Here is a 27,353-nt window from a genome sequence, read left to right as displayed (position 1 = left end):
TTTTCGGGAGAGGCGCTGAATTTCGGGAGTCTCCCGGAAAATCCGGGAGGGTTGGCAAGTATGACTTTATATTTATATACTATTCTAACAAAAATCAAAAACACATGGGTAACTTACACATCTGTGAAGGCACCATTAATGCTGATAAGTACATACAGGTTTTGGAGCAACATATGTTGCCATCCAAGCAACGTCTTTTTCATGGACGCCCCTGCTTATTTCAGCAAGACGATGCCAAGCCACGTGTTACAACACCAAGGCTTCATAGTAAAAGAGTGCGGATACATTTTTTATAAAAACTAATGGCAAAATTTCAGACTGTTCATCTTCAAACTGAACGATCATTATACATAAGGAAAACCTGTAATGCCTGTTTGTTTAATTCGTCAATTTTCAGTTCAACTTGACTTGTTGGGACAATACTCACCCTGAGAAAGGAGTCCAGGGAGCCATTTTCCATATATTCCACCACAATCATCACAGGCCTGCCTGCAAACACACATTATTTGTATATATTACAAATCTCACAGGTGATCTCCACCTATTGACGCAATGCAGTATGAACAATATGATGATGTGAATGTTCCTTTATAAGATCTCCTCAAAGATCAACTGGTGAGCAGCTTTGAAGGCTGCTGTTTCGTGACTTGCCAGCTACTTTGAACAATGAATGAAAGACAACAAAGTCTGTGGTGACATAATATTTGACAGAATGTGGAGAAATGTCAGAAGAAGATAAGGTGAAGGAAACGTCAATCTTTTATGATGCAAATGCATAATATGTTGTGACATACGGTATTCTAAAAAGACATTGGCTCTTCAACTTATGAGTATTTTGATGTAAAAGCTTTTTTTTTGTTACCATTGCTTTCCAACACATTAGACATGCTGCCTTGTTGATGGCGTACCTGCCAACTACTCCAGTTTTCCCGTAATTAGTACGGTTTTCATCAACCTATTCCGGGTTACGGTTGCAGTGATAAAAAATACGGTTTTTCGTTAATTAAAAACAATTTTTTTTTTAAAGTTTTATTCACGAAATCGCGTAACAACAATGACAATCGACACTGCTTCCCGTAACTTCCTGTCGAGCCATTCCGAATGCCATGCGCGAGGCTATTTATAGCACCGCTGCCAAGCACGAGGCACCAGTTGCCATTGTTTCCAAACGAGCGAACGATCATGGAATCAGCCGGAGAAAAATCGCAAACGAGTCTTAAACCGAAAAGAAAACTGCAGTAATTCCGTGAAGAATATTCAAAAGCCTATCCGGGAATAATTATCCGTTCCAAAAAGGGTGAAAACTACGCGAATTGCACCTTGTGCAGACAAGATTTTTCGATCGGACACGGAGGAATTAGCGATGTAAAAGACCACGTTGGGACAAAAAAACACAAGTCTAATGCCGTTGCTAAATTTGGATTTTAGCCACAAAAAGGTAATGACACCAATGTTATCTATTGGAATTGTTTAGTACTGTTATACTGTTAAAAGTGTTTATACTATTTATGCTTTCAAGTCCAAGTTGAAGAAATCTTGTTAAATGTTGACAGCATAACTACCAAAATACAGAAGTATGTCCTCAATATTTTTGCAGTGCTATTTCTGTTGAAAAGTTAAAATGATTACATTAGAGATGTGATGTGCCACTTTTCAAGTGTCTGATGGCTTAAATTAATTTTCATAAATTTTTCATATTTTGAATTCTTTTGAAAGGCTTACAAAAAAACTACATTTGAATTGTAATTCCATGCTATTGACAGGACTATTAATTGTAATGAAGTTAGCTTACCATGTTTACAGTATGATAATTGTGATAGAAATGTGAATTTTAGGCACAGAATATTTTTTACAATTGAACAAGGCAGTAGATTATACAAGCTTGGACAGAAAGTTAATAATGACACCAATTCTTTTTTTTAATGGAATTGTTTAGTACTGTTTTACCATTTGTTTACTGTAAAAAGTGTTTATACTGTTTATACTTTCAATGAACAAATTGAAGTCTTGTGAAAGGTTGACAGGATAACTGGCATTAACTGTCAAAATAATTTCAAACTATTGAAGTTAGCTTACAGAATAAACATGTCAATCAACCCATATGATTTTTGCTGTAATATTTTTGTTTTGAAAAGTCACTGTGACTGATAGAAAAGTGATGGTTTTAGCAACATTTTAACCTGTCTGAATGCAATCAATCATTTTGCGTCGCCTGAACCCCCCACCAGGACTTTGTCCTGGACCTACCGGCCTGTGGCCCCTGGACCCTGGCTACTAGGTTTTTTTGATTTCAAAAGTTGGCAGGTATGTATATATATATATATATATATATATATATATATATATATATATATATATATATACAGTATACATATATATATATATATATATATATATATATATATATATATATATATATATATATATATATAAATTGATTTAAAATCGAGATGAATACGAATGCTTGTATTATGAACACTTTGTAGGGCGTAACAGAAAGCAAAGCCAGAATTGACCAGCCAACACACCATAAACTATACACGTCTGATATCTAATGTCTTGGACTTACAGCTACAATTGCAACTTATCCATCCATCCATTTTCTACCGCTTGTCCCTTTTAGGGTTGCGGGGGTAATCAGCTTATTTTTAAATGTTGTAAAAAAATCATCAAAAACAATGACTGTTTATTAACACAGTTCCGAAAAGTACGACCATTGAATACGAGTATTGATTCAAAGGTACCGAGAATCAGTACGATACCGGGAATCGGTACTGTATCGGTTCAAATGTGAATGGTATCCCCACTCTCGTTGAGGTACTACTGTACTGTCCTTGTTTTGACTTCACTGCCTCCTCCAATGCCATTAAAATAACATTTTCTTTCCCTCCAAAGTACCATTGCTCAGTGAGAGAACTATATGGGGAGTCAATCCAAAGGCTGAGAAGTATTCAAACCAAACAATAGAACAACTCTGCTGAATACAAGAGAAGACATGACCTGACAGCTTAGAGGACTGAACAAATACTCCTAGGAAGGAAATATAAGAGTAAGTCTAAACAAGTCAATACAAGAACATGCCGTCGGAGAGCAGGAGAAAATAATAACAAAGAAAGGAAAACTGTTCATTTGTCTTAAAACCTGTTTTGTCATTCGATTATCTTGACTGAAGGCTGACCCAAACTCTACAAAACCCAACTTGCCCTGGGTCTGGATGAATTTCTGTGAGAATCCTGCGTGTGACTAAAGCATGAAGGAGTAGGACGACCCAGGACTACATGCAGTGTGCTCTAGCAACCACCAGGTAGCATCTGTGAGCAGATAATACTGTATAATCTCTTTCTCTTTCAAACTTATCAGGTCAGTAATTAGGTAATTAGGGGTGTCAAAAAAAATTAAAAAAATCATGATTCCTACTTGTAACGTTTCTTAATCGATTCTAAAAAAATATATGATAATAAAATATTTTATTCAGTCCTGTCCGGACACTCAGACAAATCATATTGTTGATGTAGAACAGACCTGGGCAAATTAAGGCCACATTAAGTTAAAGTTAAGTTAAAGTACCAATGATTGTCACAAACACACTAGATGTGGCAAAATTATTCTCTGCATTTGACCCATCACCCTCTGGGAGGTGAGGGGAGCAGTGAGCAGCAGTGGTGGCCGCGCCCGGCAATCATTTTTGGTGATTTAACCCCCAATTCCAACCCTTGATGCTGAGTGCCAAGCAGGGAGGTAATGGCTCCCATTTTTATAGTCTTTGGTATGACTCGGCCGGGGTTTGAACTCACTACCTACCCATCTCAGGGCGGACACTCTAACCACTAGGCTACTGAGTAGGTGCGGCCCGTTAAGCTTTCCAATCCGGCCTGCCGGACATTCCTAAATAATTTTTTTTTTTAGATCTTTAAGATGGAATGTTTAGCTGCCATTATGATGTGCAGTGATGTTTTCTAATGAGCGTAAGTCTTGAACTATACAAGGTTCAAGGTTCAACTTTACTGTCCCCGTGGGGAAATTTGTCTTGGGCACAGTGCATCATTGCTTTCTTAACATACCCAAAAACAACAGAACAAAAACACAAGCACAGACACAACCACAACCAGACAACTAACATTTAAACATCAGAACATGGAGCTTGATAGACAAAGGTGGCACTTTGATGTAGGCATAAAATCTACAGTATGGAGATAAAGATAAAGTACCAATGTGCATTGCACTAGAGCTCATGGATAAAGTGCTTAGTTCTAAAGTGCTATGTGCTAAAGTGCTAAAAAAGTGCTAACCTATGTATTAAAATTCTATTGCACATTGTTGGTCAGCTTAATGGAGGCTGGGACAAATGATAATTTAAGGCGGTTAAATTTGCATAGTGGGACCCGGAGTCTTCTCCCTGATGGCAGGGTTCCATAGTCAGGAAAGAGTGGGTGTTGTGAGTTGGAAATAATTTTCTTAGCTTTTTTCCTAACTGCCTGCTCATAGATGCTCTGTATAGGCTCATATTATTTCCTCCCTACGATTTTCATTGCCGTTTTATGCATGCCGGCCAGTTTGCTTTTTAACCATGAGGTGATCCCGTATCTAATGATGCTCTCTACAATGGCACGGTAGAAAATCATCATGATGTGGCTGCTTACGCCGTACAATCTTAATCTTCGCAAAAAAATATAGCCTCTGTTGCAGTCTATTGCACAGTTTGTCAATATGTGTCTTCCAGTAGAGAAGATTATCAATATGAACCCCTAAATATTTATATGAGGATACCTGGGTGATTTCCTGATTTTTGATGACCACTGTACAATGCAAAATACTATACAAAGTATGTCAATGATTGGAATCTGCGATTTTGCATGATATACTAGTTACTATGGTCATCTAATTAGTTACTACGGTCATCTAATTAGTTACTATGGTAATCTAAGTCACGGCAGCTCAGACGAGGCGCCAAGCAGTGTGGGTGGGGAGCGTTTCCACAGAGTGTTTCCAGAGCGGAGCCTGGGTGTCAGGGACAGACGCGGAAGGAGATTTTTACAACAAAGTTCTAAAGCTTAGTGATATATCAGATTGTAGGTGGGGTTATTTTTTTACCCTTCGCGTTCATATTTTGCTGTTTGTTGCATTTTTGTTGTTTCGCTTGATTGTAAAACATGTCGATCGAGAGGGGGCGTGACGTTCATATGATGTCAATATTCAGTGTTTTATCGCTCATAGTTAATATTCTAAATCCCACATTCTGGCTGTCTAATTCAGTAAAAAAATGTAAAAATCCATTCCATTTTTAAGGCGGTCTGTCATAACGATTTTAGCATTCAATCAGACATTATTGTGAGGTTTTGTATTAGTGTTTTTTTCTCTACATTTGGCCCCTCGAGGCAAACTAATTGCCCAGGGCTGATATAGATGATCATATCTGCTGTACAGACTTTAGAAAAGATAAGTGTTGGACATTTCTCCTGTTGCCTTATTTGTATTTCACTTTATTAAATGTTTGGGTATCATTTTTGTCAGGTTCAAACACTGATGACATCTATTAAACAGACAAAGAAGCAAGGAATTAAACAGAGATAGAATAAATTAGGCTCAATTGAGGAGAAATGTCTGGGCTGTACTCTTTGTAGTCTTCCACCACGCTCTGACGAAAGATTGTACACCTCCTCTTTTGTTTGGATTTTCCCTGATTACAACAGTTGTTTCTAAGGGAGGGGGGGTCGTAAACAGCCATCGCCTTTGGATTGTCATGTCTGTGTAATCATGTTTTGTTTTAAGTCATGTTTTGTTTAGTTATTGGACTTTTTAGTTTCTGGCTTTTCACTCCCTTGTCTTGTTTCCATGATTACCCATTAGTTTCACCTGTTCCACGTTTGGACTCATTGTGCACTCTTGTTTGTCACCATAGCAACCATTAGTTTTCACCTGTCACGTCACGCACCTGTTTCACGTTTTGAGTCACGCACCTGTTTTCGTTAATCATGTCTGTAGTATTTAAGTTCATTGTTTTTCAGTTTGTCTTTCTGACGACATCTCCATATTTATGCTTCTGCACACTCTCCACACGCTTATGATCCTTGCTGCTCTTTTTTTCATGCCGATTCCATGCCAAGTAAGTTTTTGTTTATTAAGCCACAGTTAGTGTTTTTTGTTGTTCATAGTTTTTGCCTTTGTGCAAGTGTTTGGTTTCATAGTTTGTTCTCCGCCATTGTGCGCGCCTTTTGTTTACTTCCTTGTCCATCCATCCATCCATCTTCTTCCGCTTATCCGAGGTCGGGTCGCGGGGGCAGCAGCTTAAGCAGGGAAGCCCAGACTTCCCTCTCCCCAGCCACTTCGTCCAGCTCTTCCTGTGGGACCCCGAGGCGTTCCCAGGCCAGCCGGGAGACATAGTCTTCCCAACGTGTCCTGGGTCTTCCCCGCGGCCTCCTACCGGTGGGACGTGCCCTAAACACCTCCCTAGGGAGGCGTTCGGGTGGCATCCTGACCAGATGCCCGAACCACCTCATCTGGCTCCTCTCGATGTGGAGGAGCAGCGGCTTTACTTTGAGCTCCTCCCGGATGGGAGAGCTTCTCACCCTATCTCTAAGGGAGAGCCCCGCCACCCGGCGGAGGAAACTCATTTCGGCCGCTTGTACCCGTGATCTTGTCCTTTCGGTCATAACCCAAAGCTCATGTCCATAGGTGAGGATGGGAACATAGATCGACCGGTAAATTGAGAGCTTTGCCTTCCGGCTCAGCTCCTTCTTCACCACAACGGATCGATACAGCGTCCGCATTACTGAAGACGCCGCACCCATCCGCCTGTTGATCTCACGATCCACTCTTCCCCCACTCGTGAACAAGACTCCGAGGTACTTGAACTCCTCCACTTGGGGCAAGATCTCCTCCCCAACCCGGAGATGGCACTCCACCCTTTTCCGGGCGAGAACCATGGACTCGGACTTGGAGGTGCTGATTCTCATCCCAGTCGCTTCACACTCAGCTGCGAACCGATCCAGTGAGAGCTGAAGATCCTGGCCAGATGAAGCCATCAGGACCACATCATCTGCAAAAAGCAGAGACCTAATCCTGCAGCCACCAAACCAGATCCCCTCAACGCCTTGACTGCGCCTAGAAATTCTGTCCATAAAAGTTATGAACAGAATCGGTGACAAAGGGCAGCCTTGGCGGAGTCCAACCCTCACTGGAAACGTGTCCGACTTACTACCGGCAATGCGGTAGTAAGTCTCAAGCTCAGTGCCAGAGCTTAGTACTTCCTTGTTTTGTATTTATAGTCTTTAAATAAAAAATGTATCTTAATTCCCGTCTCGCCCGAGCCAACTTTCCGTTGCATCCCGGAAAAGCTAACACCCAAGACCAAGTCATGACATGGATACAAAACAGTTCAAAGAAGAGGTCGTAAAACTGTTCAAAGAAAAGGTGCCTGGAGGGGAATCAGGCCCTGTTTCCTCTCCGCTTTGTAGATCTCGGGTCAAGACAAAATCTTCCTCTGGATTACAATAGAAGAAAGAAACCGACACCTTCATGTCGCTCCCCATCCTACACTGGAGTTTTACCAGCCTTTTGATTGGTAAGGTCAAAGACAGCTTGTGTCCTCTCGCAGGGCGAGCTGAACTCAATGTAACACAAAGTTTTGTGATAACTTAGATACAATTATTCTGACAATTTTATCAAAGAAAACCAGTTTTCTTTAAGTAATGCAGAAATTCATCAGATCTGGTTATATATTTTATGGAAGAATACAGTTAATCGTAGAACTGGCACCCGATGTTGAATAAAAAGTAATGATTTTGAACGGAGAATGGAGTGAGGGATGAGGCAAGGAAACTAACCCAGACCCACTGTCCTTGCTTTCGCTAAAGTTGGTCATTATAATGTTTGGCTCGGCAGGACTAATTAGCAGGATGCGGACCATAAAAGTTACGCGGTATAGTTCATGAGCAAAAAAAAAACAAAAACGCACTTGTTTAGCGGCGTGTCACCTGTTATTTGACTGCAGGTATGGCTGTCAGTCACAGCACAACACTCGCCGTAATTAGTCCCTGAAGAACAACAACAGATGGAAAGGTGGAGGGAGGCATTGAGACAGGAAGACAGACACAAAAGGGACTATTTTGGATGAAAGGCCTCACAGAGCCTAACTGCCAAGCACAGCTTGTGCAGGAGCATGTGTTACGCTGACTACAGACTCATTAAAAACTGCATTTTGCTCCATAAACACCAGTTCCAGGAGAAAAACCGTAGAGCTAAAGCTACGCTGAGGAAGGACATCTTCGCTATTTAGTTAACTTTTGGCACTTCTGTATTCTGGCTCTTCTGGTGCGTCAAAGAAAAGGAAAGCCGTCACCATGGAAGTGAAAATGCTTAGCGAGAGGAGAAACCCCACCAATGTTGGCCACTCTTTTTGTCATGATCTGTGGTCTGGATCATCCATCCATCCATCTTCTTCCGCTTATCCGAGGTCGGGTCGCGGGGGCAGCAGCCTAAGCAGGGAAGCTCAGACTTCCCTCTCCCCAGCCACTTCGTCCAGCTCTTCCTGTGGGACCCCGAGGCGTTCCCAGGCCAGCCAGGAGACATAGTCTTCCCAACGTGTCCTGGGTCTTCCCCGCGGCCTCCTACCGGTCGGACGTGCCCTAAACACCTCCCTAGGGAGGCGTTCGGGTGGCATCCTGACCAGATGCCCGAACCACCTCATCTGGCTCCTCTCGATGTGGAGGAGCAGCGGCTTTACTTTGAGCTCCTCCCGGATGGCAGAGCTTCGCACCCTATCTCTAAGGGAGAGCCCCGCCACCCGGCGGAGGAAACTCATTTCAGCCGCTTGTACCCGTGATCTTGTCCTTTCGGTCATAACCCAAAGCTCATGACCATAGGTGAGTATGGGAACGTAGATCGACCGGTAAATTGAGAGCTTTGCCTTCCGGCTCAGCTCCTTCTTCACCACAAAGGATCGATACAGCGTCCGCATTACTGAAGACGCCGCACCGATCCGCCTGTCGATCTCACGATCCACTCTTCCCTCACTCGTGAACAAGACTCCGAGGTACTTGAACTCCTCCACTTGGGGCAAGATCTCCTCCCCAACCCGGAGATGGCACTCCACCCTTTTCTGGGCGGGAACCATGGACTCGAACTTGGAGGTGCTGATTCTCATCCCAGTCGCTTCACACTCAGCTGCGAACCGATCCAGTGAGAGCTGAAGATCCTGGCCAGATGAAGCCATCAGGACCACATCATCTGCAAAAAGCAGAGACCTAATCTTGCAGCCACCAAACCAGATCCCCTCAACGCCTTGACTGCGCCTAGAAATTCTGTCCATAAAAGTTATGAACAGAATCGGTGACAAAGGGCAGCCTTGGCGGAGTCCAACCCTCACTGGAAACGTGTCCGACTTACTACCGGCAATGCGGACCAAGCTCTGGCACTGATCATACAGGGAGCGGACTGCCACAATCAGACAGTCCGATACCCCATACTCTCTGAGCACTCCCCTCAGGACTTCCCGGGGTACACGGTCGAATGCCTTCTCCAAGTCCACAAAGCACATGTAGACTGGTTGGGCAAACTCCCATGCACCCTCAAGGACCCTGCCGAGAGTATAGAGTTGGTCCACAGTTCCACGACCAGGACGAAAACCACACTGTTCCTCCTGAATCCGAGGTTCGACTATCCGGCGTAGTCTCCTCTCCAGTACACCTGAATAGACCATACCGGGAAGGCTGAGGAGTGTGATCCCACGATAGTTAGAACACACCCTCCGGTTCCCCTTCTTAAAGAGAGGAACCACCACCCCGGTCTGCCAATCCAGAGGTACCGCCCCCGATGTCCACGCGATGTTGCAGAGTCTTGTCAACCAAGACATCCCCACAACATCCAGAGCCTTAAGGAACTCCGGGCGGATCTCATCCACCCCCGGGGCCTTGCCACCGAGGAGCTTTTTAACTACCTCGGCAACCTCAGCCCCAGAAATAGGAGAGCCCACCACAGATTCCCCAGGCCCTGCTTCCTCATAGGAAGACGTGCTGGTAGGATTGAGGAGGTCTTCGAAGTATTCCCTCCACCGATCCACAACATCCGCAGTCGAGGTCAGCAGAACACCATCCCCACCATACACGTTGTTGACACTGCACTGCTTCCTCTTCCTGAGGCGGCGGATGGTGGTCCAGAATTGCTTCGTATTTACATATTTTTGTTTATTTTAAGCATACAGCGGTGTATTAATTTCACCACGTTCGCATTTCCCTTCAACAACACTACTAATCATGGCAGACTTCATGAAAGACAACAAAGACTACTTTGGGACAAATGATGATCCAGACACTTATATTTTTGAGCCTGAATATAAGGAGGATGATCTACAAGTTTTAGAAGCTGTGTGCTAAACGGATGCAGCTTTGGTGAAACACTAAGCATCATGTAGCAGTATTGCTACGTGCTGAACAAGATATACAAACTAGGAACATAATAAAACAATCACATACTGTACTATATATATATATATATATATATATATATATATATATATAAAATAATATATATAAAAAATTTTATATTATTATTTTAAAAAATCTGTCCTTTTTTTCTACCTTTTTCTGCATTTTCTGCCGCTTGTTACTCTCGCCGCTTGTTACTCTCGGAGTCTCCTAGCCGCCCAGGCAAATCATATAGTGTAAAAATGCATTTTCCCATCAATGAGTTGACATCATCGCACTCAGAATACATACATACATATATATATATATATATATATATATATATATATATATATATATATATATATGTATGTATTCTGAGTGCGATATATATATATATATATATATATATATATATATATATATATATATATATATATATATATATATATATATATATATATGTATTCTGAGTGCGATGATGTCAAGTTATTGATGGGAAAATGCATTTTTACACTATATGATTTGCCTGGGCGGCTAGGAGACTCCGAGAGTAACAAGCGGCGAGAGTAACAAGCGGTAGAAAATGCAGAAAAAAGGTAGAAAAAAAGGACAGATTTTTTTAAATAATAATATAAAAAATGTTTAAAAAAAATCCTTAACTTGGGACTTCCCGCGGGCCGTAGTTTGGGGACTTCTGATGTAGACAATCTATATCTGCTGTACAGGTTTACTTTAGAAAAGAGAAGTGTCGAATACTTTTCATGTTAACTTATTTGTATTTGACTTTATTAAATGTTAGGGTAGAATAAAAAAACTAACAAAAAACAAACAGTTTTCTTTTAAGTAACATAAAAATGTATCTTTATGGAGGAATGTAGTTAATCATATAACTTGCAACCTGTCATGTCTGTGTAATCATGTTTTGTTTTGTTTAGTTATTGGACTCTTTAGTTTCTGGCTTTTCACTCCCTTGTCTTGTTTCCATGGTTACCCATTAGTTTCACCTGTCCCACGTTTGGACTCATTGTGCACTCTTGTTTGTCACCATAGCAACCCATTAGTTTTCACCTGCCCTCACGACTCACGCACCTGTCTTTAATCATGTCACTATTATTTAAACCCATTGTTGCCAGGAAGTCTCCCTGGCGACATCACACCCCTGACTTTCTGCTTCTCACTCCGTTTACCTCTGCGCACTTCATGCCATGTCAAGTTTTTTCTATTCATGCCACAGTTCATGTCCATAGTTTTTTGCCCACGTGCAAGTCTTTTTGTTTCGTTAGTCAAGTTTGTACTTCCGCCTTGAGCGCGCTTTTTGTTCCTTTGTTAGTGTAAAATAAATAATGTCTTCACCTTCACGCCATGTCTGGTCCAAATGTTCATTTGCACCACGGGAGAACAAAACACGCCATAGTCCAAGTCATGACACAACAAATGTTATTAAAAAAAAGTCATTCTGAATCGAATCGTTACCCCCAGGAATAGAATCGAATCCTGTGGATTCACAGCCCTCGTTTTCATCTTACATAATGATTATGATGGATGGTCAAAATTCCAATTAAAAAAAAGTGCCGATCCCCTTTCTGTAAAGCTCTCAGCCAGAGGGAGGTGATCCTCTCCTTCAGGGTGTGAGAAAACACAAGTAACAAGTGTTATTTCTAGACAGGACAGAAGCATCCCTGCAGGGGTCACTAGTGGCACACAGACCACAACTAAAGACCTTTCCTCAGCTTCTCTTATCCAAAACCAATCTGTTCTTTTGCCACTTTGAACATCTTATATGTACTATAAATGTGTAGGGGGGGTGTATGGTGTGTGGTCATTAGGGCCCGCATGGCCCATTGTAAAAGGAATCCCAACGGGAGTCCTTATGCAATGGGACATAAGGACCTATTGTTTTTCTAAGGTTTTATTATTATTCCGCCGCCTCTTTGAGCACTAATTTGACCCACTTAACATGCTTCAAAACTCACCATCAGGACCTGCGAAAATTGTCTTTTAATTAAAAAAACGAACCCCAAAACTCAAAATTGCGCTCTAGCGCCCCCCTAGAAAGAAAACTGCTTATAACTCCCAGTACGAATGTTGTAGAGACATGAAACAAAAACCTCTATGTAGGGCTCACTTAGCCCTACTTTTCATTAATTAATTTCCTCGGGCAAAAATCAACAGGAAGTTGGCAATTCCCCCTTCAATACAAAAATGTACTAAAAACAGTCACTTTTGCCTCTTTGAGCTGTAATTTGACCCCCTTAACATGCTTCAAAACTCACCGAACTGAACACACACATCAGGACTAGCAGACATTGCGATCTAATGAAAAAAACCTAACCCCAAATTTAAAAATTGCGCTCTAGAGCAATTTTTTAATAAAACGGAGAAAAAAACTGCTCCTCGGAAGAAAAAAATGACAAAACTGCCTGTAACTCCCACTGGGAAGGTCGGAGAGACATGAAACAAAAACCTCAATGTAGGTCTCACTTAGACCTACATTTCATAAATTGACAACCCCGAGCAAAAATCAACAGGAAGTTTGCTATTCCCCCTTCAAAACAACATTTTTTGTAAAAACCGGTCACCTTCCTTCAAAATCTATCTCCTCTGAGCGCGTTTGTCGTTTAGGCTTCAAACTAACACAGGAGAGAGATTGAACCCTTGTGTATAAAAGTATAGAACAGCTTTTTAATACCTGCTCCGGTTTTGATTTTATGACCCTTCAAAGACCCGCTGCACTGATGCTGCTGCGCTGCTGTTTTTTTTAAGATGGCTGCTCAAAAGCAGGAAGCACCAACATGCCCACACAATGCAGACAAGGTAGGTACACTAGACAAAAGTCTTGGGACACTTCAGACTAAAAGTAGACAAAAGTATTGGGACACTTAGGACTAGCACCTGCCAAATACGCGGGCCCGACCAATGCTGCTTGCAGCTTTAATTAAATATGTATTCTGACATGTTTTTCACAGAAAATGAGCCAAAGTCAGTGAGTCTCAGTTTGAAAAATTAATTAATTGTATCATTTTTCTTTTAACAAAAAAATGAAAACGGGTCCCACTGTTACGGCTCAGGCTCCTGCCAACGCCGCTCATCCGTCTGTGCGCACCTCGGGACACGCCCACGGGTGCGCACATCCAGGGACGCGCCGCGCACGTCCCTGCCTTGCAGCAGCCACCAGCTGCAATCAATCACCGGCAATCATTACACCTGAAACTGATGAGGGCGAGCTGGTTAAAAGACCAGTGGACCCTAGGATCGGCGCGGGAACTTAGCTTTCTCATGGTGTACAGTAAGCAACACGCTTTATGCTATATTCGTGTTTCCTCTCCGTGCCTTGATTTGTCCCTTGTCTTCTCCCGTGTCCCCGCAGTACCCTCCGTCGCCTGCGTCTCAATTTTCCCCTGGATCTCCCTCTGGACTCCGACTGCTTCCTTCGTTCCTCGACCTCTTGCTCGCCCCTGGATTCTGACGCCTCGCTCTCGCCCCGGATCATCTGCCTGCCCCCTGGACTTCCGCGTATCTCGTTCAACACGTTGGTAACACTCACTTCAGTTAAATTCTACACATAGTCTTACACCATTCCCTTTTGTATTCTAGTTCACACTCCATTTCCTTAGTTTAGTAATATTGTTTATTATTATTTATATATATATATGTTGACTATATATATATATAATAAATAATTGTATATACCGCCCCCTGGTGTCTGTTTGCCGTCACCCCCTCCGTAAACACAACACCCACAGACCCGAACACCACACAAGGGTTAAAATGTGGCAAATAAATGAGGGCCATGATGGATTGTGATCATGTTTGGTGGTCATAAACAGGCTGCAGAGACACTGATTACTCCTAGAACGTCGTTGAAAATGTCACTTTTGCTAACCAGTCGGGTTGCAGTGTTGTCGTCACATTTGTATTCACAGTGATGTGTGACTTTTATACAGCTGTGTAAAACACAGGTGCTCAACAAGTCACAAGTCGCACACGCCTTGCATGCATAAAGCGTACCGGGCCGTAAACATTCCACTTGGCACTGCTACATGCACACACACACACACACACACACACACACACACACACAATATTGTAGTATATAGCAGGCAGTGACGTGCGGTGAGGTTGATGGCTGGTGAGGCACTGACTTCATCACAGTCAGATTTACAAACATATGAACCCTAAAGAGTATCTTATTCACCATTTGATTGGCAGCAGTTAACGGGTTATGTTTAAAAGCTCATACCAGCATTCTTCCCTGCTTGGCACTCAGCATCAAGGCTTGGAATTGGGGGTTAAATCACCAAAAATGATTCCCCGGTCAAATGCAGAGGACAAATTTCATTACACCTAGTGTGTGTGTGACAATCATTGGTACTTTAACTTAACTTTAACTTTACACATACAAACTGTAGCACACAAAAAAGCACATTTAATAAAAAAAAAACGTTATATGGTCTTACCTTTACTTATAAATTAAGTCCATGCACCGCAACTAAAGCCCTCACTTAAACTTTCCACGTGCAAGATTGAATCTATTTAAAAAAGTGTAACCGAGGGTTTATAAATGTCGCCTATATGGTATGAAACTACAAAATAACAAACACGGAGGCTCCAGTTTACGCGAGGACCACTTTATTTACTTTCTTTCAAAAACCTCCGCAACGTGACATCACTTCCGCTCTTAGCGCCTTCAAAATAAGAGCTCAAGGCATATACTGTATAACAGCGCAGAACAGGAACTTAACATCACAAAGAGGAAAGCCCATGAAAATAGGTTACAAAAGTTATTTAATAAGAAGCCAAAAAGTGCAAAAACAATGATGTTCGTGTTGGAGGAGTTGTGAATTAGGTACACCTGCAGTCTGCAGCAGTTAGCCGAGTCATTGCGCAATCCATGTTGCGGCACTGAGTGACGTGCCTCAACTGGCTGCTGTTCGCCGCACCGTCTCTTCTCAGTATTTGAACGGCAAATGTGAAAATTCAGCGATTTTGAATAAAAATAATCTAAAACTGTTGAAGTTAAATGGAAAATAACTTTATAGTATAATCACTGGATACATATAACAATTTAATTTTTTTTTTTTCTTTTTACATTTTTTTTCTTTCCATGATGGCAGGTGAGGCGGGGCCTCACCTGCCTCTAGTGACTGCACGTCACTGATAGCAGGGCTCTTCAACTGGCGGCCTGAGGGGGCCAAATCCAGCCCTGGAATGATACCATACTGACCAATGAGTTCAGCTCAAAACTTGGGAGTCAAACATTTTTGCAGTAAATTCCTAAAAACACCGGAATGCTGCTGTTTCGAGGAACTTGGACCACTCGTTGTAGCAAACGGAGAACACTGGGGTCCTAACTTTTGATTGACATAACTGAGGCTTTCCTCAAGGCACCACTTTTTGTCGTCCTTTTTATTTATGAAATCCAGATGCAGTCTGTAATCATTTGTTCTTCTTCAGTTCTGTTAGTCCGTGCCGACGCCGTAGTCGATAAGCTTCTTCGTTTTCTCTATCTTCTTATCATCGGACATTCATCCTCCACTGTTGCCATTTCTAATATAAAGTAGTGTAAAGTTCTTGTTATATATTGTATATATGATATAAAAATACAATATATCAGTATATATATCATATACTATACTAGGGATGTCCCGATCCGATATTTGGATCGGATCGGCCGCCGATATTTGCCAAAAATTGCGTATCGGCAAGGCATGGGAAAATGCCGATCCAGATCCAGTTTAAAAAAAAAACTCCGGTCCGTGTTTTCCAACGCACCTATTTAAATAATACATTCCACTTTTCTGCTGCTCCGTAATTTCCGTTCCGCATTTTCCAGCACACCTTCAACACATCCACAATTCTCACGCGGTTGCTTTTAGCTGCTGGCATTACACGACAGGCTTTTCTCACTCTTTCCTGTGTCTCCCTCTTACAGACAGCAAGCGCCCCTTCTTACACACGTCACATACTGTCACGTCATACGTCACATACGTATACGTCCTCTCCCAGCAGAGAGCGAGATAGCGGCATGGCTAACGTTAGCTGTGATGCTAGCGCAGCCGCTAAGGCGCGCGCCTGCTCAAGCGTCCTCTGCGCATAGCAATTATATGCCACGCACAAAATCAAATAAAAAAATAAGCGCATAACAATTTTCGACACGCGGACACGACAGAGACAACAGTTTTCGTCATCATTGTTCAAATATTGTGACGTCTGTCGAGACGCTTATCTCCATTCGGTTCCACACCATCAAAATGCCGAGGGAAAAATTTCCACATCAACACGGTATGAAAAAATTAGTGATTTTTTTAGTTGTGATTTCCTTCTCTGCATGAAAGTTTAAAAGTAGCATATATTAATGCAGTATGAAGAAGAATGTTTTAATGTAGACATGCAAGCCTTGAAAGAACATTTTGAAAATCAAGACTACATTTCCTGCAAATGGGTGCATTTCTACCCTATATTTTAACTTTAGATTTATTCTCATATCAAACTCTTTTGGCTGTCTTTTTGACACTTACCCTCCACACCCTGGATTATAAATAATGTAAATAATTCAATGTGATTATCTTGTGTGATGACTGTATTATGATGATAGTATATATCTGATAGTATATATCTGTATCATGAATCAATTTAAGTGGACCCCGACTTAAACAAGTTGAAAAACTTATTGGGGTGTTACCATTTAGTGGTCAATTGTACGGAATATGTACTTCACTGTGCAACCTACTAATCAAAGTCTCAATCAATCAATCAAAACACATAGAATCATCATACTGCTGTGATTATATGCATCAAGTGTTCATTCAAGGCTAAGGCAAAATATCGAGATATATATCGTGTATCGCAATATGGCCTTAAAATATCGCAATATTAAAAAAAGGCCATATCGCCCAGCCCTAGTTCAATGATGCCATTTCTGTTTGTCATGTATCATTTTGTCTATTTTGTGTTTATCCTTGAATAAACAGGTCAGTTTCTTGTTACCAACCATTGTGTATTATTCAAACTCCCCTAATTCAGCTGGCTAGTTGTTATCAAGAGTACTAAAACCCTTTTCAACAAGATTCTGACAACTAAGTAGGCTAAATAACTTTAAACTTTAATACATGCTCGGATAGGCCAGTATCGGTCAGTATCGGTATCGGTCAGTATCGGTATCGGTACATATATTATGTAAATATTACATATGTTATATTTCATATTGCTACTACGGTACGTTTTTAGTCTATTTTATACCTGCATTGTCCTTTCCATCCTTACACATTCCATCCTTTGTAACTGAGCTACTGTGTGGAACAGTTTCCCTTGTGGATCATTAAAGTTTGTCTAAGTCTAAGTCTACTTATATCTGTCAGTAAACTCGCCATGAAAGCGCTAAAACATACCGGTGCCGTGAGTGTACATTATTCACCCAAGGAACTTTAGTTATTAGAAAGTTCCGGTTTTGTTGTTGTTGTTTCCGGATGAGGAGATGTTGCTCCGTTATTGATTGAAGTAAAGTCTGAATGTCATTAAAACCAGAGACATGTTATAAGTAGACGCAGCATTGGCTGCTGTGACGTGAGAAATTGGGCCGCCATCTTGAAGTGGTGATGAACAGCCTAAACTGACAGTTGACAGGTAGAAAACTAACGTTTTTCCTGCTCGAATGAACGGACTGTTGAAAATAGGAATCGGGGGGATTACTTTTCACAAGTAAGATTTAACATTAACGTACTACTGGTCGTATTTTGTGAAAAGAATATTAGCACAGAGTTGAGAAGGAGCAAAGATCTTCAATAGTACTGAAATTGTAGCCGCTAGCAAACAAGAGTATGACCATAATAGAATTGCTTGTCAATTAAATTAATTACATTTAAAAATGTAAAAATAATGCAAACCAATGGTGGCATCATGCCTTCAGTGTGCGGAAGAGTTAATGCTGCAAGGGCTTCTGGGTATTTGTTCTGTTGTGTTTATGTTGTGTTGTGTCCCGAAATGTGTTTGTCATTCCTGTTTGGTGTGGGTTCACAGTGTGGCGCATATTTGTAACAGTGTTAAACTTGTTTATACGGCCACCCTCAGTGTGACCTGTATGGCTGTTGACAAAGTATGCTTGCATTCACTTGTGTGTGTGTGTAAAGCTGTAAATATGATGTGACTGGGCCTGTGCCTTTTAAGGCACCAATATTGTTGTCTGGGTGGAAATCGGGAGAAATTCGGGAGAATGGTTGCCCCGGGAGATTTTCGGGAGGGGCACTGAAATTCGGGAGTCTCCCAGGAAAATCGAGAGGGTTGGCAAGTACACTCTTAGAAATAAAAGTGCTAAGTAGAACCATATAAGGTTCTTCGGCTCGTCCTCATAGGAGAACCCTTTTTGGCTCCAGGTAGAACCTTTTTATAAAGGTTCCACCTGGAACCCTTTTGGAGGGTTCTACCTAGAACTGTGTGTGTAAGGTTCCACCCAGAACCCCCCATGAGAGGTTCTACAAAGAACCCACGCAGGGAGTTCCACTAAGAACCCTTTCATGTTTCAAGGGTTTCATCTAGAACCCACACAGGGAGTTCCACTAAGAACCCTTTCGTATTTCAAGGGTTTCATCTAGAACCCACACAGGGAATTCCACTAAGAACCCTTTCGTATTTCAAGGGTTTCATCTAGAACCCACACAGGGAGTTCCACTAAGAACCCTTTCGTATTTCAAGGGTTTCATCTAGAACCCACACAGGGAGTTCCACTAAGAACCCTTTTGTATTTCAAGACTTTCAACTAGAACCCCCGCAGGGAGTTCCACTAAGAACCCTTTTGTATTTCAAGGGTTTCATCTAGAACCCACACAGGGAGTTCCACTAAGAACCCTTTCGTTTGTCAAGGGTTTCATCTAGAACCCATGCAGGGAGTTCCACTAAGAACCCTTTCAGGTTTCAAGGGTTTCATCTAGAACCCACACAGGGAGTTCCACTAAGAACCCTTTTGTATTTCAAGGGTTTCATCTAGAACCCACACAGGGAGTTCCACTAAGAACCCTTTCGTTTGTCAAGGGTTTCAACTAGAACCCATGCAGGGAGTTCCACTAAGAACCCTTTCAGGTTTCAAGGGTTTCATCTAGAACCCACACAGGGAGTTCCACTAAGAACCCTTTTGTATTTCAAGGGTTTCATCTAGAACCCACACAGGGAGTTCCACTAAGAACCCTTTCGTTTGTCAAGGGTTTCATCTAGAACCCATGCAGGGAGTTCCACTAAGAACCCTTTCAGGTTTCAAGGGTTTCATCTAGAACCCACGCAGGGAGTTCCACTAAGAACCCTTTTGTATTTCAAGACTTTCAACTAGAACCCACGCAGGGAGTTCCACTAAGAACCCTTTTGTATTTCAAGGGTTTCATCTAGAACCCACACAGGGAGTTCCACTAAGAACCCTTTTGTATTTCAAGACTTTCAACTAGAACCCACGCAGGGAGTTCCACTAAGAACCCTTTCGTATTTCAAGGGTTTCATCTAGAACCCACACAGGGAGTTCCACTAAGAACCCTTTTGTATTTCAAGACTTTCAACTAGAACCCACGTAGGGCGTTCCACTAAGAACCCTTTTGTATTTCAAGGGTTTCATCTAGAACCCACACAGGGAGTTCCACTAAGAACCCCTTCGTTTGTCAAGGGTTTCATCTAGAACCCATGCAGGGAGTTCCACTAAGAACCCTTTCAGGTTTCAAGGGTTTCATCTAGAACCCACACAGGGAGTTCCACAAAGAACTCTTTCATGTTTCAAGGGTTTCTTCTAGACCTGACACAGGGGGTTCTAAAAACATCCCTTTTCAAAGGTTTTCACCGTTAACCGTCTTGTCTTCTGAGGGTTCTATAAAGAACCATATTGTATTCTACAGATCAGTTTAGTTCATATTATATTGTGGTCATTTATCATGTTGACATTGAACAAACATTCAAAACATTTTAATGAGAAAAACATTTATTTAAAGATAGACACCATTATTGGCAAATGTTATCAGGAAGTATGTCCCTGGTGACACAGGATCTTACCCATGCTTTCAACAATCCCTGAAGAACTCTTTCTTCCAAAAACGGTTCTCTGGATCAAAATAGTTCTTACTGGAACCCTTAGTGTTAGTGAGAACCCTTTTAAAACCAATTATTCAGAAAAGGGGTTTTAAAGGGTTCTCTGGATCAAAATGGTTCTTACCGGAACCATTAGCGTTACCAAGAACCCTTGAAAAACCCTTTCTTCGGGAAAGGGTTTTTCAGAAGCAAATGGTTCCAGTTAGAACCTCAGCCCTTGTAGAAGAACCCTTTTAGAACCCTTATTTCTAAGAGTGTATGCACTAGTGTGCCACGGCACAGTGGTTGAAAAACACTGCGCTAGTGGACATACCTTCTCAATCAAAGAGACTCGACGAAGGGAGAAAAATGCGCCGTTAATGCGCCGAGTTAACTTTCAGTTTCGATCCCCAAAAGGGAATTGCAGCTCTGTCTCCTTTCCAGCGTTAGTATTACTATTACTTTTTTGTATAGAATAATCCTAGTCACCTGTCGTTATTTAGACAGACTAAGAACTAACAAATATTTGTCCCTCATTAAGAGACAATCCTACTAATCCTGTTTTAAAGACTTTTAACATAGAAAATGATTGAATGTCGCTTTTAGTGTCGTAAAAATGAAAGCCCTTTTTTTTCCACCCCCAATCCCGTGTAAGGCTGAAACGACGCGTCGACGTAGTCGACGTCATCGGTTACGTAAATACGTCGACGCCGTTTTTGTGCGTCGGCGCGTCGCATATTTACGTCACACTACTTTACTGTCATGGCGGAGCGCAAAGCAGACGATGCGAGCGAGGGGAAAAAAGCACGCCAAAAGTCGTCAAAAGTGTGGGAGTATTTCAATAAACGGCCTAATAATGTTGTTGTATGCACACTGTGTCGAGCGGAAATGGCCTATCATAGCAGCACAACGGCTATGAAGGAACATTTGAAAAGAAAACCCCCGACAGCGTTCTTGCCATCACCATCAACAAGTCAATCGTCCGCATGCGTATACGTTGTCATCATTACACAAAAACATGAATGTGTCATTTGTATCTGCGTTGTAAATTCATAAACTAAAACACCGTTTCGCTCTGAGAGGCGCGTTTGGCGTGCCTGTTCAGTGTTTACAAAGACGCGCTCCTCTTTAACGCTGTGGAGAGGCGGCGGCGGCGAGCGAGCGAGCGGCGAGGCGGGGCGCGCCGGGAGCGACGCCGCAATCGTGCCCAGGTGCGCGATCCGCGCGGTTGGAAGAGAAAAGACTTTGTGTAAAATTAAAAGATTGTAAACCTGGCAAAGCCGTCTGGCGTTCAGTCTGTCGGTCCTGAAAGAACCCCACGGCACAAGACGTGTCACAAACGCTAACGTTAATTAGTTGTGCAAATACCTTTTACAACATTAACAGTTACATATACTATGTACAAACCAACAATTAACTTTCACTTTAATCATACTATCATTGTTGTGTTATTAAGCAAAATATGCAATACTTTTACTTTTGTTGAAATGTTTACACTGTACACTTTTTTGTATTGGATGTTTATCTTTATTTTTGCACATTTTAAAGCAAAATAAGCAATACTTTTACTTTTGAAATGCTTATACTATTCCAGAATATTAAGATTTGCACTGGATGTTTACTTTTATATTTGCACATTAAAAAGCAAATAAGCTACTTTTAATTTTGTTAAATGTTAAAAGTTTTAAATGTTTACATTGTTACAGAATATTTTGTCATGTTGTTGTCAATGTTGACTGACTAGTGGCCATACTTTTTTTTTTTGTAAATAAAAGCCATGCCTTTTGAAAAAACTGGCCTACATTTATTTTTTCCTCTTCATTTTAAATTAAAAAAAAAAAATCGGTAAAAGGAAAAATAATCTATAGATTAATCGAAAAAAAAATCTATAGATTAACCGATTAATCGAAAAAAAAAAAATCTATAGATTAATCGATAGAAAAATAATCGTTAGCTGCAGCCCTAATCCCGTGCAATGCGAGAGGGAATCGTACTTTTTGTGACCACGCCTTCCAGCCTGATGATGTTGGGGTGGTCGAACTGGCCCATGATGGACGCCTCGCGCAGGAAATCCCGCCGCTGGCGCTCCACGTAGCCGCCTTTCAGCGTCTTTATGGCCACCGCAATCTCCTTCTTGCCGGGGGTTCTCAGGCGCCCGCTGCACACTTCTCCGAACTCACCTGCGGCGCGACACACACACACACACACACACACACACACACACACACACACACACACACACACTGTAAGGCACAGGTGTCAAACTCAAGGCCCGCAACATCATTTCATGTGGCCTGCAAAAGGCCGGAAATAAAAGCAAAACAAAGCACAAAATAAGAAAAAACATCTTTAAATTAAAGCTTGTTCGGGCCCGTGTATTTGGCAGGTGCTAGTCCTAAGTGTCCCAATACTTTTGTCTACTTTTAGTCTGAAGTGTCCCAAGACTTTTGTCTAGTGTACCTACCTTGTCTGCATTGTGTGGGCACGTTGGTGCTTCCTGCTTTTGAGCAGCCATCTTAAAAAAACAGCACCGCAGGAGCATCAGTGCAGCGGGTCTTTGAAGGGTCATAAAATCAAAACCGGAGCAGGTATTAAAAATCCCATCTATACTTTTAATCACAAGGGTTTTATCTCTCACCTGTGTTAGTTTGAAGGCGAAACGACAAACGCGCTCAGAGGAGATAGATTTTGAAGGAAGGTGACCGGTTTTAACAAAAATGTTGTTTTGAAGGGGGAATAGAAAACTTCCTGTTGATTTTTGCTGGGGGTTGTCAATTTATGAAATGTAGGTCTAAGTGAGACCTACATAGAGGTTTTTGTTTCATCTCTCTCCGACCTTCCCAGTGGGAGTTACAGGCAGTTTTGTCAGATTTTTCATCCGAGGAGCAGTTTTTTGTGCGTTTTATGAAAAAATTGCTGTAGAGCACAATTTTTAGATTTGGGGTTAGGTTTTTTCATTAGATCACAGTTTTAGCCAGTCCTGATGTGTGTGTTCAGTTTGGTGAGTTTTGAAGCATGTTAAAGGGGTCAAATTACAGCTCAAAGAGGCAAAAGTGACTGTTTTTAGTACTTTTTTGTCTTGAAGGGGGAATTGCCAACTTCCTGTTGATTTTAGCCCGACCTACATAGAGGATCTTGTTTCATGTCTTTCCGACCTTCCTAGTGGGAGTTACAGGCAGTCTAGTTTTTTTTTTTCCTAGGGGGCGCTAGAGCGCAATTTTGAGTTTTGCAGTTGTTTTTTTTTATTAAAAGACAATTTTCGCAGGTCCTGATGTGTGGGTCAAATATGGTGAGTTTTGAAGCATGTTAAGTGGGTCAAATTAGTGCTCGAAGAGGCGGCGGAAGAAGAAAGAAAGAAAGAAAGAATAATAATAAAACCTTAGAAATTCAATAGGTCCTTATGGCCCATTGCGGGCCCTAATAAAAAAAAAATATATATAAATAAATAATCAGAATATATTGCGGCCGATTGGAGCTGTGGCCGCAAGGTAGTTGGTGCCTGTCGTGGCGGTAATCCTAGAACCCGTTGGTGGACGCCGGCAGTGAGGGATGCCGTCAGGCTGAAGAAGGAGTCCTATCGGGTTCTTTTAGCTCATGGGACTCCTGAGGCAGCGGACAGGTACCGACAGGCCAAGCGGTGTGCGGCTTCAGCGGTCGCGGAGGCAAAAACTCGGGACATGGGAGGAGTTCGGGGAGGCCATGGAAAAAGACTTCCGGACGGCTTCGAAGCAATTCTGGACCACCATCCGCCGCCTCAGGAAGGGGAAGCAGTGCAGTGTAGACACCGTGTATGGTGGGGATGGTGCTCTGCTGACCTCGACTGCGGATGTTGTGGATCGGTGGAGGGAATACTTCGAAGACCTCCTCAATCCTACCAGCACGTCTTCCTATGAGGAAGCAGTGCCTGGGGAGTCTGTGGAGGGCTCTCCTATTTCTGGGGCTGAGGTTGCCGAGGTAGTTAAAAAGCTCCTCGGTGGCAAGGCCCCGGGGGTGGATGAGATCCGCCCGGAGTTCCTTAAGGCTCTGGATGTTGTGGGGCTGTCTTGGTTGACAAGACTCTGCAGCATCGCGTGGACATCTGGGGCGGTACCTCTGGATTGGCAGACCGGGGTGGTGGTTCCTCTCTTTAAGAAGGGGAACCGGAGGGTGTGTTCTAACTATCGTGGGATCACACTCCTCAGCCTTCCCGGTAAGGTCTATTCAGGTGTACTGGAGAGGAGGCTACGCCGGATAGTCGAACCTCGGATTCAGGAGGAACAGTGTGGTTTTCGTCCTGGTCGTGGAACTGTGGACCAGCTCTATACTCTCGGCAAGGTCCTTGAGGGTGCATGGGAGTTTGCCCAACCAGTCTACATGTGCTTTGTGGACTTGGAGAAGGCATTCGACCGTGTACCCCGGGAAGTCCTGTGGGGAGTGCTCAGAGAGTATGGGGTAACGGACTGTCTTATTGTGGCAGTTCGCTCCCTGTATGATCAGTGCCAGAGCTTGGTCCGCATTGCCGGCAGTAAGTCGGACACGTTTCCAGTGAGGGTTGGACTCCGCCAAGGCTGCCCTTTGTCACCGATTCTGTTCATAACCTTTATGGACAGAATTTCTAGGCGCAGTCAGGGCGTTGAGGGGATCTGGTTTGGTGGCTGCAGGATTAGGTCTCTGCTATTTGCAGATGATGTGGTCCTGATGGCTTCCTCCGGCCAAGATCTTCAGCTCTCGCTGGATCGGTTCGCAGCCGAGTGTGAAGCGACTGGGATGGGAATCAGCACCTCCAAGTCCGAGTCCATGGTTCTCTCCCGGAAAAGGGTGGAGTGCCATCTCCGGGTTGGGGAGGAGATCTTGCCCCAAGTGGAGGAGTTCAAGTACCTCGGAGTCTTGTTCACGAGTGGGGGAAGAGTGGATCGTGAGATCGACAGGCGGATCGGTGCGGCGTCTTCAGTAATGCGGACGCTGTATCGATCCGTTGTGGTGAAGAAGGAGCTGAGCCGGAAGGCAAAGCTCTCGATTTACCGGTCGATCTACGTTCCCATCCTCACCTATGGTCATGAGCTTTGGGTTATGACCGAAAGGACAAGATCACGGGTACAAGCGGCCCAAATGAGTTTCCTCCGCCGGGTGGCGGGGCTCTCAGAGATAGGGTGAGAAGCTCTGTCATCCGGGGGGAGCTCAAAGTAAAGCCGCTGCTCCTCCACATGGAGAGGAGCCAGATGAGGTGGTTCGGGCATCTGGTCAGGATGCCACCCGAACGCCTCCCTAGGAAGGTGTTTCGGGCACGTCCGACCGGTAGGAGGCCACGGGGAAGACCCAGGACACGCTGGGAAGACTATGTCTCCCGGCTGGCCTGGGAACGCCTCGGGATCCCCCGGGAAGAGCTGGACGAAGTGGCTGGGGAGAGGGAAGTCTGGGTTTCCCTGCTTAAGCTGCTGCCCCCGCGACCCGACCTCTGATAAGCGGAAGAAGATGGATGGATGGATGGAATATATTATGGGTATATTTTTTCATAGAAACTACATTTTAAGAAAATTGAGTGTTATTTTTGTATTTTCAGTGTTCATGGATGCAGTTATATATGATATGTATCTTGTAATTAAATACTAAATGCTATAATTGTGTGAATGCTCCAAAGCATTTTCTGCACCAAGAATTCATCTATTTATTCTTCAACTGAAACTTACTCTTCTCCTTCTCCAGATTTTGGCGCTCTCTACTGTCCACATTTTTCATCCGACTCAAACCGTTCCAACTTCAAACTGTTCAGCCTATTCGGGAATGGCGGGCTTTCCCTTCCCTGAGGCGGCGTAGCTCGGTTGGTAGAGTGGCCGTGCCAGCAACTTGAGGGTTCCAGGTTCGATTCCCGCTTCCACCATCCTAGACACTTTACCCACCTGCTCCCAGTACCACTGCTTTAAATGTAACTTAGATATTGGGTTTCGTTATGTAAAGCGCTTTGAGTCACTAGAGAAAAAACGCTATATAAATATAATTCACTTCATTTCCCTTGACAAATTCCAAAAATTCCCAGATTTCCCAGAATTCCAGGTTTTCCGGGACATTTTTCCCATTCAAAATGAATTGCCATTTTTTTCAAACATTCACCATTTCCACATTTTTCAACCTATTCAAACCATTCCACCTTCAACACATTCCACCATCCTGGAAATGTATGATATCTTTTTTCCAAGTTAAAAAAAAAATCCAATATTTTCCAGAATTCCTGGTTTTCCAAAGCCCTTTTTCCACCATTTTTTCTGCCGACTACTCCTTCCACATTTTTCCAACCCATTTCAACCGTCAAATCATTCCTCTTAATCAGGACAAAAAACAAAGTTATTTTTTGAACTGGAAAATATCCTGGTTTTCCTGAAATTCCAGGAATTCCGTAATACCATTTCTCAATTCAACATGTTACTACTTCAACATTTCTCCACCGATTTGAAAAATTTCAAGACCAACCATAAACTCATTCGGACCATTCAAATTTTTTTTTACAATTTTCCAAAAATGTCCCGCTTTTCCGGAAATTCAAAAATTTTTGGGAAATTCCTATATGAAATCAATGGGACATTCTTCAAAGTTCCACAATTCCCACAAATTTCAGCCTATTCAAACCATTCCACCTTTAACACATTCCACCATCCTGGGAATTTATACTACCTTTTTTCCAAGTTCCAAAAAAAATTCCAAGATTTTCCAGAATTCCTGGTTTTCCAAAGCCCTATTTCCACCCTTTTTTCTGCCGACTACTCCTTCCACATTTTTCCAACCCATTTCAAGCGTTCCACCGTCAAATCATTCCTCTTAATCAGGACAAAACACAAAGTTATTTTTTGAACTGGAAAACATCCTGGTTTTCCCGAAATTCCAGGAATTCCGTAATACCATTTCTCAATTCAACATGTTACTACTTCAACATTTCTCCACCGA

The 27,353-nt window shown here is 42.6% G+C and overlaps 1 protein-coding gene across 2 annotated transcripts in view; it reads right to left on the bottom strand.

Annotated features, from left to right (window-relative positions):
• LOC133574058 (ephrin type-A receptor 6-like) overlaps positions 1 to 27,353 on the bottom strand; it is a 515,834-nt gene that overhangs the window by 27,778 nt on the left and 460,703 nt on the right. For both annotated transcript variants that reach the window (XR_009811371.2, XM_061926082.2), the window contains exons 11-12: positions 22,433 to 22,618; positions 428 to 489 (exon numbers count right to left, since the gene is read on the bottom strand). Coding sequence is in view for 1 of the 2 variants with exons in the window: in XM_061926082.2 (XP_061782066.1) it covers positions 428 to 489; positions 22,433 to 22,618 (248 nt within the window). In the remaining variant the exon portion in view is untranslated. The remainder of the gene's footprint in view (positions 1 to 427; positions 490 to 22,432; positions 22,619 to 27,353) is intronic.

The sequence above is a fragment of the Nerophis lumbriciformis genome, linkage group LG31 (assembly GCF_033978685.3).
Source record: "Nerophis lumbriciformis linkage group LG31, RoL_Nlum_v2.1, whole genome shotgun sequence".
In the NCBI taxonomy this organism is placed as follows: domain Eukaryota; kingdom Metazoa; phylum Chordata; class Actinopteri; order Syngnathiformes; family Syngnathidae; genus Nerophis; species Nerophis lumbriciformis.
The sequence above is the reverse complement of the archived record's forward strand: the minus strand, read 5'-3'. Positions and strand labels throughout refer to the sequence as shown.